At 52.2% G+C, this 17,076-nt stretch overlaps 1 protein-coding gene across 1 annotated transcript; it reads right to left on the reverse strand.

Moving 5' to 3' along the window:
• Positions 1-589: 589 nt before the first annotated feature.
• UBAC1 (UBA domain containing 1) lies at positions 590-11,178 on the reverse strand. Its single transcript, XM_063144849.1, has 10 exons — positions 10,985-11,178; positions 9,247-9,367; positions 8,230-8,303; positions 6,040-6,147; positions 5,702-5,804; positions 4,267-4,375; positions 3,478-3,718; positions 2,297-2,383; positions 1,956-2,094; positions 590-1,234 (listed from the first exon to the last, which is right to left on the reverse strand). Exons 1-10 carry the CDS (start codon positions 11,120-11,122, stop codon positions 1,119-1,121), a joined length of 1,236 nt encoding a protein of 411 aa, XP_063000919.1. The 5' UTR covers positions 11,123-11,178; the 3' UTR covers positions 590-1,118.
• Positions 11,179-17,076: the final 5,898 nt, after the last annotated feature.

Consider the following 17,076-nt stretch of genomic DNA (forward strand, 5'->3'; position numbering starts at 1 on the left):
CCACTCTAAGGCATCCCTGACAGATGGCTGTCCAGCTGCCTCTTGAAGGCCTCTAGTGTGGGAGAGCCCACCACCTCCCTAGGTCACTAGTTCCATGGTCGTACTGCTCTAACAGTCAGGAAGTTTGTCCTGATCTGACTCCTGTAACTTGAGCCCATTATTCCGTGTCCTGCACTCTGGAAGGATTGAGAAGAGATCCTGGCCCTGAGTGCAGGACACGGAATAACGGGCTCCTTAAACTTAAGATCTGCCTTTGGGGCTCCTTTCGCTTTCAGCTGGCGAAGGAATTCCAGAACTGCAACTACTTATTTCGGCGTCTTTTCCTTCAGCCTCCCCTTTTTTTGCCTTCTGGGGAAAAGGCAGTTCAGTGACCAGCCAGGGCAGCCATGTTATGAATGCACAAGCACCCTCGCTCCCGGCCCCCATGGCAGCCCAAGAGACCTTTAAAACTGCAAATATGCCCACTCACCCAAAGAAAGGCTGGGGAAATATGGTCTTAACGCAAGACGAGCCGGAAAATGGGGCTGGAAAACGCCATTCGCTCTCTTCCCATCTACCCACCTTTAACAAAAACAGAGTTTCCAAACCGTCAGTTGAAAAAGCCTTCTGTATTTCAGAACTCAATAAAGGACAGGTCAACGTTCCCTTGACTCCCCACGTAAACCTTCTCTTGGGGTTTGTGTTGTGGACAAGTCAACGGCCACTGGGGGACGTCTGTATTTAGCCGGAACATCAAAAACAGGGATGATGTCCTTTCACCAATGATCAGATTCTTAAATAGTTGTAAAAGGCTTATTTTCCCCTGCATTTGGACGCGCCGTTTGCCGTTTCTACAGAAACACTTGCACGGAAAGAAAAACACACCTATGTCTTCAAACCGCCTTCCGCTAACACACACAAAAATAATAATAAAGTCACACAGCGTGTAAAGCCAGAACTGCAAACGAAAAGTAAAGTCTGTGTCACATCTACCCTCCCTCAAAGAAAAAAATATGCTGAGAAAAGAAAAGGACCCGTCACACGATTTCTCTCTCAGCAACTGGTGTCTCCGGTTCCCTTAGAAGACGCGAGCGAAAAAGAGAGTCCGAAAATGGCACGGCCGGGAGATTTGCCGCTTTCTATGTGCGGTTCAGTGTCTGGAAGATTCGAGAAATTTGCAACATGACAGGCCCGGTTTCGGGGTCGTTCATCCACTGAGTGCTGTTTAAAGGGTTTTCAAGCATATCTTCAAAGGCTGCCGGCGAAAAGAAGGCGGAGAGAATATACTGCATTAATGACGACAACGCCCGGCATGAATGCACCTGTTTCCTCCTCCCTCAGCGGAGAGTTTAAACCGATTCTGTCTGCCCTTTTCCGACGAGGGACAGACACAGCCATCAGCTTGACCGGCTGCAGGTTCCTTTATGTGTCGGAATGGGCCGCAAACGCCGCGTAGTTTAATCGTCGCAAGCGCCAGCTTTAGATCCCAACGTGCCCGCGCCTGCTTTGCAAACCAACAGTAGCTCTGTTCAGTAGGGCTCTGATATTGCAGTGGTTTAAGGCTCCTTTGGTGCAAACACACACAGGCAGCAGGGGCGTCCAACTTCTTTCAGTTTTAGGGCAGAATTGAGAGAGAATCTCGGGGTGGGGAGGGGAGCATTCCAGTGGAGAGAGGGGGGAATAAATGCAAATACTTTGGGGGGCAAAAGGGGTGAGCCAAAAACCCCAGGATATTTTAGTTTAAGGTTCTCACTGCTAGTAACAAAGCCCTCGGAGAGGCATTTCGAGCTTCTACATTTAGGAGCCGGGGGGGAGAAAGCCAGCAAATGAGTGGCTTTTGGGGGGGGGGAAGGAGGTGGGGCTCGGGGAAGGGGCGTGGCCATTTGGCGAACCCCGGCAGGCCAGTTTCGGCCCAGAGACACTTGGGGCTCCGCACGCCTGCTGTGTAAGGTTTCTCAGGGAGCGACGGAACTTACCGAGAAGTGTTTTGGGATTCGTCAGACCCAATTGTACCACTGGGTTTTCTAGGATGGCTTGGAAAAGAGGGCTGGTCGGGTCAATGCCCTTGTCCAAGTCCTCCGGCGTGGGCTTCCGGTCTCCCAGCAGCCATTCGCACTGCAGCGAGTCCAGAGGGAAAAGGCAGAAACGTTAGAGAGAGGCAATCCCTCAGGAGGTCTGAAGGCTGCATGCAAACAAAGGAAGAGCTGTTGGGCGCCGGGGGGAAAAGTTCAATGAAAATGGTGAACCTGTAACGATACCCATTGGGCTCGCAAACAGAACCGAAGCAAAGGAGGCGCGGCCAACCGAGGGTCCTCACCGCTGCGTTTTGTTGGTTGTTGTTCACCCGGAGCGCGTCCACCACCTCCCGCTCGTCAAAGCCCATCTCCATCAAAGCGATGACGGCCTGAAACCAGAACCGCAGAGCCTCTTACAAGCAGCACGGGCCTCGGGGGCAGGTTCTCCGGCAAGCCCACCCCCTCCAGAGTCTGCAACACACGGGGCCGTTTGTTCACAGTCCTAGGAGAGACCCTGAGCTACGTGGCTGAGTCTTGGGCAGAGCAAAACCTCGGGCGCGTGGGAGGGGAGCGGAGGCCGCCTTCCCTGGGGCAGAGACACGGAAAGCCAGAATCGGTGCCTCGGGGGTCTCTGATTTTGAGGTTTAGAGACAGACAGGCTGCGAAGAGAAGCTTAAGCGGCCGTCTCGTCCTGGACGGAAGACACATTCAGAGGGTTTCATTGCAGGCCTCCTCGTTCTCTCCCTAGTTCCGAAGCTCAGGCCGTTGATCTTGCTGCAGCTGATCAGGTTTCCTGGCTCCCTTCCTCATCTTGCGCTTCTCTTTGTGCTCTGGGCAATCTGATATCCATCACTATGCCTGGATGTCCTCTCAGGCCCCACTCTTATTCTGTTAAACTCCCTCCACCCACCCTGATTTCAACGAGGGACTTAAGCAGACACACAACGCTTTCAGTGAAATCTAAAGCCGCTTCTCATTCTTGGACCAATAGAGGAGGCCCGAGAAGAACACACACACACACACACACACACACAAAAACAACAACCTCGGGACACACAAAGGACGAGAGGCAACGACTTCTACAAAAGCAGCCGCTATGGAAATGCAAGCAGGGCATTTAGGGCAAGGGCGTTAAAAAAGAAAAGCCGGGAGCGGCCATTTGGACCCTTTTAATGCCGCTACTAGACCACTAAAAAGGCCAAAAATCAGCTTGAAAAACACGCCAATTTTGACTCTTTGGGCAGTCTGTAGCCGCTCCGGACGTCGTTTAAAAGCACACATACATTTGGGGGTGACGCCACAGGGAGCAGGTGCAGAGGCCTCTTAAAGCTGCCCAATCCTGATTTGGGGAACATTTCTAGCAGCATCAGGAGACCTTCGAGTACAGCTGTGTACCCCACCACCGAGATACTTATTCCATGCACACACAAGCGCACGCACGCACACACACACACGCACAAACACACATATACACACACGGTACCCGTGGATCTGGACGAAACTCTCTTTTCCTCCGGATCTTCTTGAAGATTTCAGTCAGCTCGTCCTTTGGCTCTTCTCGGCTCGCTTCCAGGCTGGCCCCGGTGGCGGCCTGGGTGGGGGCGAGGGCAGAGGGCCCCGGTACCGCCACGCTGTCCAGCGTGACCTGGCCCGGCAACGGGGCATCCACGGCTGGGTCGTCGGCATGCTCAATCAGCCACTCCATGGCCTGAGTCACGGACATGCTGCATGAGGAAGGCCGGACACGCCAATGAGCGGCACCCACGTCTAGACCACGGAGCGGGGGGAAACTCAGGCCAAGGGGTCAAAGCCACACCCACTGCCCGACTCCGCCCCCTTTCCCCCAACCACCAATCAACAGCTGGTTTCCATGCGGGGGGCGGGAGGAATGAGAGCTTCTCTGAAACCGAATTAAGAGGTTCCCCGCCTCTGGTCTAGACAAAAACAGAGCAGAGAAACGGCCTCGCACCAGAACATGCAAGGCGATGCTACTGGACGGCAGAAAATCTGCCCACGCGTGGCTCTGTATGCAGGCAGGCACGCAGGCGTGGCACCTCCCTGCCCCCGGCCACAAGACTTGCAAAAACAGCGACAAGACGTTGGCAATGTGGAAATTAAAAAACACACACACCAGGTTTACGCCTATCCATACATCATACAATGGGAAAAATTAAAATCCGAAGGAGGGGGTTATAAATCGTTCGTAGACGGACAATTTCATGTCACAGGCAAACGACGTCCCTCCCCAGAGACGTGCGTCAACGATACCTACTGGTTTAAGCGAAGGGCTTTGTTGGCTCTGCTTTCCGGAAATCCCATCTCAGTCAGCTGGCGCAAGGCGATTTCGTCCACCCGGTCGTCCTCGTCTTCATCCAACATGGCTAGAGACGAAAAGGGCCGGATTAGATCAGGGTGCGATGGGTTGAGCACAGGTGTGTGGGTGTGCGGGTGTGTTCGACACCCTTTCAGCCCGAGGGCCGCATTCTGTTCTCGGGGGGGGGGGGGGGGCTGCGTTCCAATGTGAGCGGGGTTGAAGGCAGAAGGGGCCAAAGGGAAAAGGCACCGAAGACACCAACAGCACCAGCATGTTTTCACTTCAGATTCTTGCTGCCTCACCAGGTGCATTTCAACCTTTAAGAATGGGAGAGAATTTGGGAGAACGGCCCTTGATTTTCAAGATACCTGCTGCATTCACACGTCACTGTAAACCAGAATCCTACAGGGCAAGTCACAAACTTCTACCCGGGGTTTTTTAATCAGAGCATGAGATTCGGGAGCTGTAGCTTGTCTCTTCCCGGAGAAGCCAGAGTAACTAGCCGCGGCTTGTCTGGGGACAGATGACCCGGTGTTCCTCGTTCACAGGTCATGATAACTGAAGGAGAGGGAGCAGCAGAAAGACCAAGCGGTGGCTCCTGGGAGCCCCTTGCCCGAGACAGGGAGCATTTGTGGAGCGTTGTGAGACTTTGTGTTAGGTCGTGGCCATCTTAAAAAAAAAGGGGGGGGGCGTTTGCAAGAGCTGGAAAACAGTAAAGCTGTCTGTTCTAATCTTCATTCTTTAACCCGTGTGAAACCCACATTCCGGTCCCTGAGTCAGAGGGACCCAGGTCAGAGCAGATGGGACTTGCCTAGAGGAACCAACAGTATGCCAAGGGTGTTGAACCCGATTCAGGACAAGAGCTGAAACGCAGCAGCTCAGATGCACTGGTTAGCAGCCTAGCCAGGCGCGTTTGGCAGCAATTCAGCCCCCCAGGCGGTCTTCAAGGGTAGCCCTTCAGAGAACGCATTGCAGTAGTCTAAGTGGGAGGCCAAAGCACGGATGCCTCCTTCCAGATCAGACTGAGATGGAAGCCCCCGCAGGCAGCAGCACATCCAGATCTGTGCGGGTCTAGCCACTGGAGACACCTTCTTCTCCAACTGAGAAAGGGCAGGGGCGGGGGACAACCAAAGACGCCAATGTGTGAATTCACGGGGCTTGTGTTGAGTCGGATGCCTGCAGATGCCCCGCTGCCATCACGCTCCGGACAAGGAAGGCGACGGGGCCAAACGTCTCCAGGTCTCGCTCCTTTCCAGAGTGGCCCTGGGAATGCTCCCGCCTCCTGATCCACCCGCCCAGGTCTTGCACAGGAGGAGGAGTAGTTGGGAATACAGACTTAAAGAGGCCACGGCAGAAGCGTGACTCTCAAAAGCAGGAGAAAACTCCTCCGTACCGTTGGCCTTCTTAAAAAGTTCAACCGCATCGGGATTCAGCGCTAACAACTTCTGAGCAACTTCTATGAGCGAGACCAAGATCTTGCGAAGTTCAGTCTGGAACTGCAGGAAAAGGAGACCGTCACAGTATTTTTCACGGCCGGCCTTCCCCGCCCACCCAAGATATGGTGGACTACAACTCCCACAATCCCCCAGCGAGGATGGGAGAGGCAGAGCCATCTGTCAGGGAGGCCATAGCTGCCGCCTGCATTGCACTGAGCAAGGGGCTGGGCTGCATGACCTCTAAAGACCCCTTCCAACTCCGGGAGATGAACAAGAAGGGAAGCATATGACTCACATCCCTCATATTGTGGTGTGCCACGCTGCGGTCCACACTGTGGGATGGGAGGCTGGTGGTTGCCTTCAGGATGGCCTCGTTGTCAGGCGCTTTCTGCTCCTGCTTCCGCTGAATGAGAAAGGAAATCCGGTCAGAACGTGGCGTGCGCCCTCCACCGACAGACCCTCCCTGACGTCCTTCGTTAGAGAAATGCAGAGTTAACCGAGGGAAAAACGTTGAGGGGAGGCCTGGCAGGGCTTCCAGTGCTGTTTAGGATGAGACACGACCAACCCCCTGCCTGGGACAAACATTCGACATTTCGAAAAAGAAAAAAAAAGCCTTAGGAAGTATTTTCTCTTACAGAACGGCAAACCTTTTAAAGCAATGTTTCAACAGCAACAGAAAAGGTTGACACAGCTATTTAGGGCGCAAACCTATGGATGTTTAGGTGTAACATGGCCTTGATCCGGCGCACTGGTTAGCAGCCGAGCTGCCTGGTTTTGCACCCATTAAAGCTTCCGGGCATTCTTCAAGGGAAGCCCCACGTAGCGCGCACTGCAGTAGCCGACAGTCTGGGCTACGCTCGCTGGCAGCCCAGAGTCACCTGCTACCCTGGTGGAGAGGGGGCCCTATCCCCCTCCCCCAAACATGCTTTGATCGCCAGGAATGCAAGGCAGCCGGCCTTCCAGCTGAGCCCAGCTGGCTTGCAGAAGGCCGCCTTTTCCACTGTGTCTGAAAAGCGCAGAAAAAACAACCCTCAAATGCAAAACCTTGGTTAAAATTATACCCAGAAGATGTACCCAGAGATACCTGCCCTCTTGGGCCCATACACCCCACCCTCCCGCTCCTCAGTCCACGGTGGGTGGGAAGACAGCCAGCATTCAGCTAAACATAGAACCCAAGAGGTCTGGCGTGACCCAATGCACAGCGCCCAAAATAGGCACAGCACGCACAACACAGAGGCCGCAGGGACACGGGGCCAGACGGAGAACAGCTGACGCCCACCTGCTCTTCAAAGTGCTCTAGACACTGCCCCTGCCCCCAACACGACCACATATACTCCTGCGGGACGGCGACGTCCTAATCCTCACTCTTAGACCTGGTTCACACATAAGGCGAACCCATGGTTTATTTATCTCATGGGTTGTTGGATTCTGGGTTGCCGTAATGTGTGAAACCAGTCGCAGTATCAAACCGTGGTTTGTTAACCATGCACCACACGGGAAGATCAGCTTCGCAGGCAACGACAACCCAGAGTATGGGTCAAGTAATGTTGAATCGTGGGTTGTCGTCATGCGCGAACACTACACTATGGTTTGACAATGGCATGTTAACCGCAAACACCCCAGGAAGAGAAGCTATTCTTTCTTGTTGGGTTTTGAACTCTAAGTTGTTTGCGGTTAACAACCCATAGTTAAACTATAGTGCAGGGTTCGCACATAACGTCAACCCAAATTCAACAACAACCCATGATTCAAAGACAACCCATACTCAATTCATACTCTGGGTTGTTGTTACATGCAAATCAGGAGAATCTTGGTTTGTTATTAGGCTGTGAACCTTGGATTGTTTAAGCCATGGGTTGCCATCTGGTGTGAACCCACAGTTGTGGGTTGTTCATGGTTTGTTTTGCCAGGCTACAGAGACGGTAGGTAAGTGTACAAAAACAAAAGAACCCAGCCGCTCTACATGTCAGAACGACAGGACTGCGAAGGCATTTGGGATACAGGGAGTGAGCCAGGGAAGCGCGGGGGGAACACGCAATCCAGGGATTGAGGAAACTAACCACAGTCTGATCGTCTGCCAGACGAAACCTGGGTAGGAGAACAAGCCCTAGGTTGAATAAACTGTGGGTAAGCGTTATGTGCGAACCAGATTTTAAAGTCCTCCCAAGAAACCCAACCAAAACGAGGGCAGAACTGCTACAGAGGGGTTCATTTTGCCACTCCAAAATGATCCCACGCCGACCCACAGCGGAGGGGGAGGGCTCCCGTGCCGACCCCACCCACATTCGAGCAGATTGCGTCTGTGAGGGTGCCAGGAACAAAAGCCCGGGTCCTCTTCCCTGTGGAGTTACATTGCAAGCAGACCGGCTCGGCTTTTAGAACTCGGCACTCAGAGCAGCCACAGACAGCCTTCGAGTTGGTCAGTGGAGGCTAAAATTAGAATCCGTCACTTCTGCCAGCCCCCTCCCCCCTCCCCTGAACTCACTTTTTCCTCTGCCGAAACGTCAGCCATCTTGGGAGGGGCCGGGGGGGCTCTTTTCTTTACCAGCACCAAAACATCTAGAGAGAGGAAGGCGGAGAGAGGGTGGAAGAGGAGAACGCAGCACTTTCTGACTTGAAACAGTAACAGGGGAGGGGGGCCTTTTGCTATGTCAAGCCATCATTGGAAGGAGGCAAGATCTTGGGGGCCACATTTAAGTGATGAGTCGGTGGGCCAAAAAGGTGGGGCTAAAGTCTAAACGAACGGGGCGAAAAATAATAAAAAACACACCAACATATTTCAGCTGAACGCTCTTACTGCCAGGTCAGTTTTTTAGAAGTGGGGGTGGGGGCGGAGAGGGGTGTGGCCAGAAGGGGGCGTGGCCAGGCAATGGGGGAGAGGTGGGACCACGATTCTGCACCCACAATTCAAGGCTTCACGGGGAGATTAAATATTTAGAGTACCAATCCGAAAAGACGCCTGCAACTGTTTCTCTTAACAAAATGACTCGCGAATAACCGATCTGATCGTTCACCCTGGACATAATCCAAGGAACATTAAAGCGGGTCTACACGTTACACCTGCCATGCATAGCGTCACAGGGAAAGTCGGCACGGGACCTCCAACATTTCTGGCAGTGGCGGGCGAGGCCGGGGAAGCAATCCCACCTCCTTCCGACGGCCGGTCCTGCCTTTGGTCTTGTGCCATTCCATGCTCACAAGGAATTTTCTAAACACTGCGCAGAAGGGCAGCACAGTTCACACGAGACACCAGAATAAGAGCTTGCATTGCTGTGAAGGCTTTCTGTGGGGGGTGGGGGGGTGTTACAGGGCACACGGCTTGACTGCCCGCACCATCCCATCGTGTCTCCTGGACGCTCATCCCCAAGTTGAACGCGGTCTGTCAAAATAGCCATGACGTGGGCAAAAGCTAGCACATACTTGGCAAGTCGAAACACTGCTCCTCCTTGGAGGACACAGACCGGTGACCTGGACACTATTTCATCCGGAAAGGCTCCCTTACCTCTGTCTTGAATGTTTTCCTCCAAGACAGTTTTCGTGTCGGTTAAGACCTTCTCTGAAGCAGCGTGGATCAATTTGTGGTGGGTTATGGTTTTGGGATCCTCTAGGCTCCCAGGTACACACTGGAGGGAGGAAGAGCGGAATTACTACAGAGTAGGAAAAAACAAGCCCTCCTGTTCAACTTGTTCCACTTCTTTATGCATTATTCACGGAAAGCAAAGCGCCGCCCTCCAGCACCTCCTTGATTTGGGTTCGTGGGGCGGAGGAGCTCAGATGGCCGCCTCCACCTTGGGACTTTGATTCTTGGGCAAGCGACTTCTCTTTAGACCTCCCAAATTTGATGTATGGTAAAGGATCCTTCCGTGATCAGCCACGCCCACCGTTTGAGGAATGAGCACGTGCCCCCGCCACCACGGCAGCCATTTTGTGAGAGCGCCCATGACACCCTCTCAACATTCGGGCTGTGCCCACTGATTCCCCCCAAAAAAGGTGGTGTGTGTTTAGGGCTGGACAGGGACTTGGGAGACCTGAATTCGAGTCCCCACCCAACCGCGAACCTCACTGGGTGACTTTGGGGCTGGTCACCGACTCTCAGCCTCACCTACCTCACCGGGTCGCTGTGAGGATACAACCGAGAGGAGGAAGATCGCGCAAGCCTCCTCGGAGAATAAATGAACACATAAACATCGCCTGAGCCCCACTTTATCATTCACACGATAGAAGATTTTGCATGACATTCGCATATATGCACAGGTGGAATTTGGAACTGATGAACCCCTGCGGTGTGAGAGCGTGCTGGGACTCGGGGAGCCCCGGGTTCGAATCCCCGCTCAGGACTTTGGGCCCAGTCGCTGCCTGACTCTCTGCCTGGCCCACCTGGCAGGGTCGTTGTGAGGATACAACCGAGAGGAGGAAGATCGCGCAAGCCTCCTCGGAGAATAAATGAACACATAAACATCGCCTGAACCCCACTTTATCATTCACACGATAGAAGATTTTGCATGACATTCGCATATATGCACAGGTGGAATTTGGAACTGATGAACCCCTGCGGTGTGAGAGCGTGCTGGGACTCGGGGAGCCCCGGGTTCGAATCCCCGCTCAGGACTTTGGGCCCAGTCGCTGCCTGACTCTCTGCCTGGCCCACCTGGCAGGGTCGTTGTGAGGATACAACCGAGAGGAGGAAGATCGTGCAAGCCTCCTCGGAGAATAAATGAACACATAAACATCGCCTGAACCCCACTTTATCATTCACACGATAGAAGATTTTGCATGACATTCGCATATATGCACAGGTGGAATTTGGAACTGATGAACCCCTGCGGTGTGAGAGCGAGCTGGGACTCGGGGAGCCCCGGGTTCAAATCCCCGCTCAGGCCTTTGGGCCCAGTCGCTGCCTGACTCTCTGCCTGGCCCACCTGGCAGGGTCGTTGTGAGGATACAACCGAGAGGAGGAATAAATGGACACGTGAACATCGCCTGAGCCCCACTTTGTCATTCACACGATAGAAGGTTTTGCATGACACTCGCATATATGCACAGGTGGAATTTGGAAACGATGAAGCGTGCTGGGACTCGGGGAGCCCCGGGTTCGAATCCCGGCTCGGCCACGGGCGCTCCCTGGGTGGCTCCTGGCCCAGTCCGCCTGGCCCACCTGGCAGGGCCGTTGTGAGGCTGCGCCGGCGCCGGCCTGGGCGCCCTGGGGCTGCTCGGGGCGGGCCTCGGGCCCTGGGCCTTACGTGCTTGAGGCAGCGCTCCTTGAGCCGCTCCACGGCCGTGTCCTCGGCCACCTCCTCCAGCCACTCGGCGCCGTCCAGGGCGCAGATGCGCAGCCGCAGCACCTTGGCCGCGAAGATCTTCTCCTCCTGCACGAACATGGCCGCATCGCCGGCAGCAGCGCCGCCGCCTAGCCCGGGCCTCTCCCCTGGGCCGCCGCCGCTGCCGCCGCCGCCGCCCCCTCAACGACCCTCTCCGGCCGACGCGCTGAGGGCGACTGGCGAAGCGACCGGAAGTGCGGGAGGGAGGGAGGCCGGCCCGGCCGCGAGGCCTGCCGGGACTCGAAGTCCTGGGGCGGCCGGTGGGACTACGCAGCGTGACGCGCTCCGCTCACGGAGCTACGAAAAGGTAGAGAGGACCCGGCGGCGGCGGCGGCGCGCAGTTTCCGAGTTCTCATTCGACGGACGATTTGTGGTTGATTTTTTTAAAATCGCAACCTGGCGCCCTCTAGACTTAGATGGGTGAGACGACAACTCCCAGCATCCCCAGTGAACAGGATTGTGGATGAGGATGTCCAACACATCTAAGCCTAGGCCAGCCTTCCTCAACCTGGGGCGCTCCAGATGTGTTGGACTACAACTCAGTGGGCCTGAAACTCACCATCCATGTTTGTTTTTGGAGGTGCTGATCCCCCCCTTTTAAAATTTAAATAAATGAAAATATTGCTCATTGTAGTTTCCGGCATGCATTTGAAATAGGACCCCAAAAGTGGCTATTTTAATCTCCAGCCGTCTTCTCACCCTTGGTCTGGTCTTCATCATCTGGTCTGGTGGTGATGCCCAGGGGGAGCAATTCTCTTGCAGCGAGCGAGCGGGACTCCAGGTGTCCTGGGCCGCTTGGGGGCTACATTTCCTCCACAACACCAGCTGTGCCGAGTGAGCTAACGGTACGGTTCCCTGCTCTAAAAAGCCACCTTGCGTGTTTTGAGCCTCAGACTCTGGCAAGGCAATCCTAGCAAATAGACCTGGAACAGATCAAGGAAGTGAGCCAAGCCACAGGCTACAAACTGGTCAAACAAAATTCTTTGCCACCAAACAGACCCAAGTTAGGACAGCCTTTAATTTGATATGGCAAAGAGTTCAAGCACATTTACGCAGCAGCTGTCAAAGTTGGACACAGTGTGAAGAAGCTGTGCCTGCTGGTACCCTAGGCATAGCCCCTGCCATGGTGCACTGCTATAGCAAGGGTCTGCCTACTCCATTTTCCAAGGAAGGGGGACTGCCCCATATCAAAGGGGAGAGGGAAGGCATATAACTCTGACCCGTAGCCTCCTAATCTCCCCTGGCTTCAAATTGTGCAGACTGCAAAGCTATCTGCCAGTTAGGGACGTCTGCCAGCTCAAGCACATGGACACATTTCAATTAATTAAAACTAATTCATGTGTTTTCCAAACAAAATAACCCCAAAGTGCACACACCTAGGGTCCACTTCAACGTGCTGAAGACAGAAGAATCATGATCGCAGAATTTCACAATCCCATCCTGAAATGGGGAGGCAACTGCACTTTCCTCTTTAGAATTTTCTCTCTCTCTCTCTCTCTGTCTGAAGGCCAAAATCATGCTGTGAGCAGATCCTGTAAGGTTCAGCTGCATCCGTGATGGATTAAGGAGGGTTTTGACATGAAGAAGCACCATCTCAGGGACCTCATAGGCCAGCAGCGGCAAGAGGAAGGAAATATTGAACGGTGCATGTCGCTCGGGGCGCTTTGATGCGTCCGCATGTCCGGACACGATTTATGCATTCCAATTAGCACCCAAAATAAGTGTGCAAATCGCTGGTGCAGGACTAAACCGGGCATTTTTGCAAGCGTGACCCACACGCTTGCAAAATCATGGCCCGTTACCTGTGTTCCTTCAAATTAAAGCCGTAAATATCATTCAAACTTTACTGGCCTTGCAGTTCTAGAGACAGCTTCAACACAGGCTCAAAGAGCTCCGAGAGTAGTCGGTTGGGAAATAAAGTCCAGTGTGCCCATTATGAAGCCGATTCCTGAACAGGTGACACTGCCTCCTCCCCGTCACAAACCGTCCCCAAACTTTCTAGACGAAATCCTGCCATTGGTTGACAATAACAGCAAAACGCAATGGAGGTTCTCTGGACCAGAAGTCTTGAACTTCAGGCCATGGGCCATATCCGGCCCCCAAATAGCCACACCCCCTTCCACTGGCCCCTCCTTCTTTCTCCTCCTTTGGCTCTTTCCCCCTCCATTCTCAAAGGCAGAAATGCCTTTCCTCAGGCTCAGTGACTGGGTTTTTGAACGCCGTTTCAGAGAAGCTCTTGGAGACTGTGACCAGCCTGTTCTGACCTAAAGCTTTTATTGCCAGTCTTCCGTCTGTAACCCTCCTGTGTTTCTGAACTGATTCGTCTGCCTTTTAAAACTTTTTCATTCTTCTTTCCGCAAGAAATCCATTAAGGAGAAAAGGGTGGAGTTATTCTGCGATGCATTGGTTCTGCCCCTTTGCATGTACGGGAAAAGACCCAGTGCTGCCTCCCTTGACATCTAGGTATAAAATACGGGGCTCATTTATTCATTTGGGGCACAACAGGGAGACGGGCTCCTCCTTGTCGCCAGCGTAATTAATAGTCTCGAGATTTAATATGCAGTCATTTCCAGCCATTAATAATTGAGTTGCTTTCCAAGAGCAGCGGGGCTTTGCCGTTCTCTGCAAGTCGACCACCTCGAATGAAATCTTTTTGTCCTCTTCAGTTTGAGGCCTACAGAGGCAAGGGAATAAAGCCAGGCTTAGAGGAGTAGTTTCATTCTCTAGTTAAGATTCATTCCCCTGGTTTAGTTTCATTTCTCCAGTTAAAGTCTCGTTTCTTCAAGGCTCAAACAGTACTTTCTGTTTGGGGGGGGGAAGAGGGTATTAAAAGAGAGGAGGAAGCCAGCCAGGGAGAGAGAGGAAGACCAGAGCACATGGAAGGAGAAGAAAGAAGCAGCCTGAAGAAATCTAGGTACAGCTTAGGGTAAAAGAACTTGCATTTTTACAACTTTTATTTCCTTTTAATGCCTTTGTGTCACTCAGCTCGATTGACTAAATACCTTTAAGTCTAATTTGCTTGTTTTAATTTAATAGTAAACTGTTGCGTCCTCCTTTTCATTTTATCCTCACAACAATCCTGTGAAGTAGGTTAGACTGCGAGCCCGTTAAGGCTGCAAGCAACCCAGTGAGTTCCATGGCTGACTGGGGATTCGAACCCAGATCTCCTGAGCCCCGGTCTAACATTCGAACCACCACACTGGCTCTAGTGTAATCTATTAAAATTGCAGGATTTAAACAGCAACCAACATCCCAATTCTGAGCCCCATGACAACAGGGTAGGAGACCCCTGGATAAGAAAATGAAAAGGGATGGTCATGTGGCTTGTTTTATTTGGAAGAAGGAAGAGAAAACCTCTCCCCCTTTAGCACTAACACAGGACACGAAGCCATAAAAGCAAAGGCTGGAAGGGAAACATATTAACCGCGAAGCGCACACAAGACTGCGTCTGATATCGGATGCTCTTAAATGAATCCACTTTTATAGAGCAATAGCAGAGGGGAAATGACTATTGAGTATTTGATTTAGCGATTCAGCGTCTCTGTAGTGCTTTATATTAATAAGAGCAATTTAATAACGAATCAAGATGGTTTCTTCGTGGCGTGAATCACGGCTCCTGTATTTTCATGGCTGAAAAATGCGGAGCAGGGGAGGGGGAAATGATATAAGCTACTGTAAAAATGACAAAAAACAGTACTCTGCTCTCTCTCTCTCTCTCAATAAACCTAATGTAGTGATATACCCATTTCAGCTGATTTGGTAGGAATCCACGTTGTCTTTTTAGTTAAATACCACCTCATCCTCAGCATCTCAGACAGTCGATTACACGAGAAATAAATTCCACTGCTGTTGCATTCAAAATCAAATCAAGGGGTCATTCGTTACCACAAATGAACCTGTTACTCTCACCCACTTGCAAAGAGGGCTGTTAGCTTAAGCATTTAGAAACATACCAGAAAGAGTAACCCTTTGCCTCTGTGTGCTGGAAGCATTCTCAAGAACCCAGGAGCCACTGGGGATGTTTCTCTCCTTCCATGGATAGCCTCCTCCTCCAGGAATTTATCCAACCCCCTTTTAAAGCCATCCAAATTGGTGGCCGTCACCACATCTTGTGGAAGTGAGTTCCATAGTTGAACTCTGCGCTGTGTGAAGAAGTCCTTCCTCGTCTGTCTTGAATCTCCCACCAATCAGTTTCATGGGACGTCCCACTGGGTTCGAATATTACCAGAGAGGGAGAGAAATGTCTCCCTATCCACATTCTCGATACCCTACATAATTTTGTACACCAGTGTCCTGTCTCTTACTCACCTTCCTTCCAAGCTGAACAATCCCAGCTACTGTAACCTTCCCTCATAGGGGAGATGCTCCAGCACCTTGATCATTTGAGTTGCCCTTTTCTGCACCTTTTCCAACTCTACAACTTTCTTTTCTTAGAATCATAGATCAGCAGAGTTGGAAGGGACCTACAAGGCCATCGAGTCCAACCCCCTGCTCAATGCAGGAATCCACCCTAAAGCATCCCTGACAGGTGGCCTCTAGGGTGGGAGAGCCCACAACCTCCCTAGGTCACTGGTTCCATTGTCGTACTGCTCTAACAGTCAGGAAGTTTTTCCTGATGTCCAGCCGGAATCTGGCTTCCTTTAACTTGAGCCCGTTATTCCGTGTCCTGCACTCTGGGAGGATCGAGAAGAGATCCTGGCCCTCCTCTGTGTGACAACCTTTTAAGTCTTTGAAGAGTGCTCTCATGTCTCCCCTCCGTCTTCTCTTCTCCAGGCTAAACATGCCCAGTTCTTTCAGTCTGTCTTCATGGGGCTTTGTTTCCAGACCCCTGATCATCCTGGTTGCTTCTCCTCCTTTTCGGTTTGGTGACCAGAACCGTACACAGTATCCCATGTGGTGGCACCCTAGATTTGCATAAGGGCAGGATGATCTTGGCAGTTTTATTTGCAATTCTTTTCCTAATTGCGCCTAACATTGAGTTTGCCTTTTTCACAGCAGCTGCACTCCGGCTACTAGCCCGGATGGCTATAGGTTACCTCCAACGTCAGACGCGGTATGCCTCGGTATACCAGTCATTGGGGAACGTGACGAGGAGGGTGCTATTGAACTCATGGACTTCCTACTGGGGCAGCTGGTTGGCTACTGGTGGAGAAGCAGCACTGTTGTAAGACTAATCCCCCCCTCTTCCCTCTCTAGCCCCTTTTCCTTGCGTGCCGTGTCTTTTTAGATTGTAAGCCTTAGGTCGGTAGACATATAGAATGCTGGATAAAAATAGATAGATACGTTCTAAGTTGGAGAAGGCTTTTATAGATCTTTGGTAGAACATGACATTTCAGTGATGTATAGGGAAATAAAGACTGGCCCACCATTTCCCCTTTGAAGAAAGCGAACCAAATTGTATCTTGTTTTCCTGAGTAGTCAGGAAAAGACAGAGACATTTCCCCATCCTTAATGGCAGTGGTTGTGAGGGGTGGCTGGGTGGGTGGGCATTTCCTTCCAAAGTGCTCATTGAACCCTTTCAAGGTGGCACGATAAATGCTCGCTTGAAGCTAACATGGATGGATTATTAATAGCCGATACTATTTACGGGAACTGTAGTTCCTTCTTCAGCCTATTAAGATCTCTCATGTGGGGTTAAAAAAAGGTGGGGAGAATAAGTGTCCCCTTCCCCACTGCCAAGCAAGCATCAGACGGATTCAGCGCTAATTTAAGTTAGTAAAGAAAAAGTTTGTGGCTGGAAAGAAGGCCGGTGGGGCTGCAGTTTTGACCGGCTCCTGTTGGGGTGCTTTCTTTTAGCAGTGCGGTGGAACAAGAGGAGGAGCTGCTGCAGGTAAAACATGGAACTGGACCGGGTTAAATGGTGGGGAGAGACCAGTCCCTGCTGAAGGAGTCCTTGTTAGGGGAAGAGCTAAACCTCCTAGGGACCCAGAACACTGAGGAGCAGCCCATGCCAGAAGACGAGCACGGCCCTGGGGCCTCAGAGGAGATTGCCATGACTCCATCCCTGCAAGGGG

The sequence above is a fragment of the Elgaria multicarinata genome, chromosome 19 (assembly GCF_023053635.1).
Source record: "Elgaria multicarinata webbii isolate HBS135686 ecotype San Diego chromosome 19, rElgMul1.1.pri, whole genome shotgun sequence".
Classification (NCBI taxonomy): domain Eukaryota; kingdom Metazoa; phylum Chordata; class Lepidosauria; order Squamata; family Anguidae; genus Elgaria; species Elgaria multicarinata.

Bases quoted from the DNA above. Each gene is read 5' to 3' on its own strand.
- UBAC1 (XM_063144849.1), bottom strand. From the start codon at position 11,122: ATGTTCGTGCAGGAGGAGAAGATCTTCGCGGCCAAGGTGCTGCGGCTG. The intron at 9,368-10,984 runs GTAAGGCCCAGG...TCCTCCCTCCAG, and splicing joins AGGAGCGCTGCCTCAAGCAC to TGTGTACCTGGGAGCCTAGA. The intron at 3,719-4,266 runs GTAGGTATCGTT...TTCCTCATGCAG, and splicing joins AAAGCCCTTCGCTTAAACCA to CATGTCCGTGACTCAGGCCA.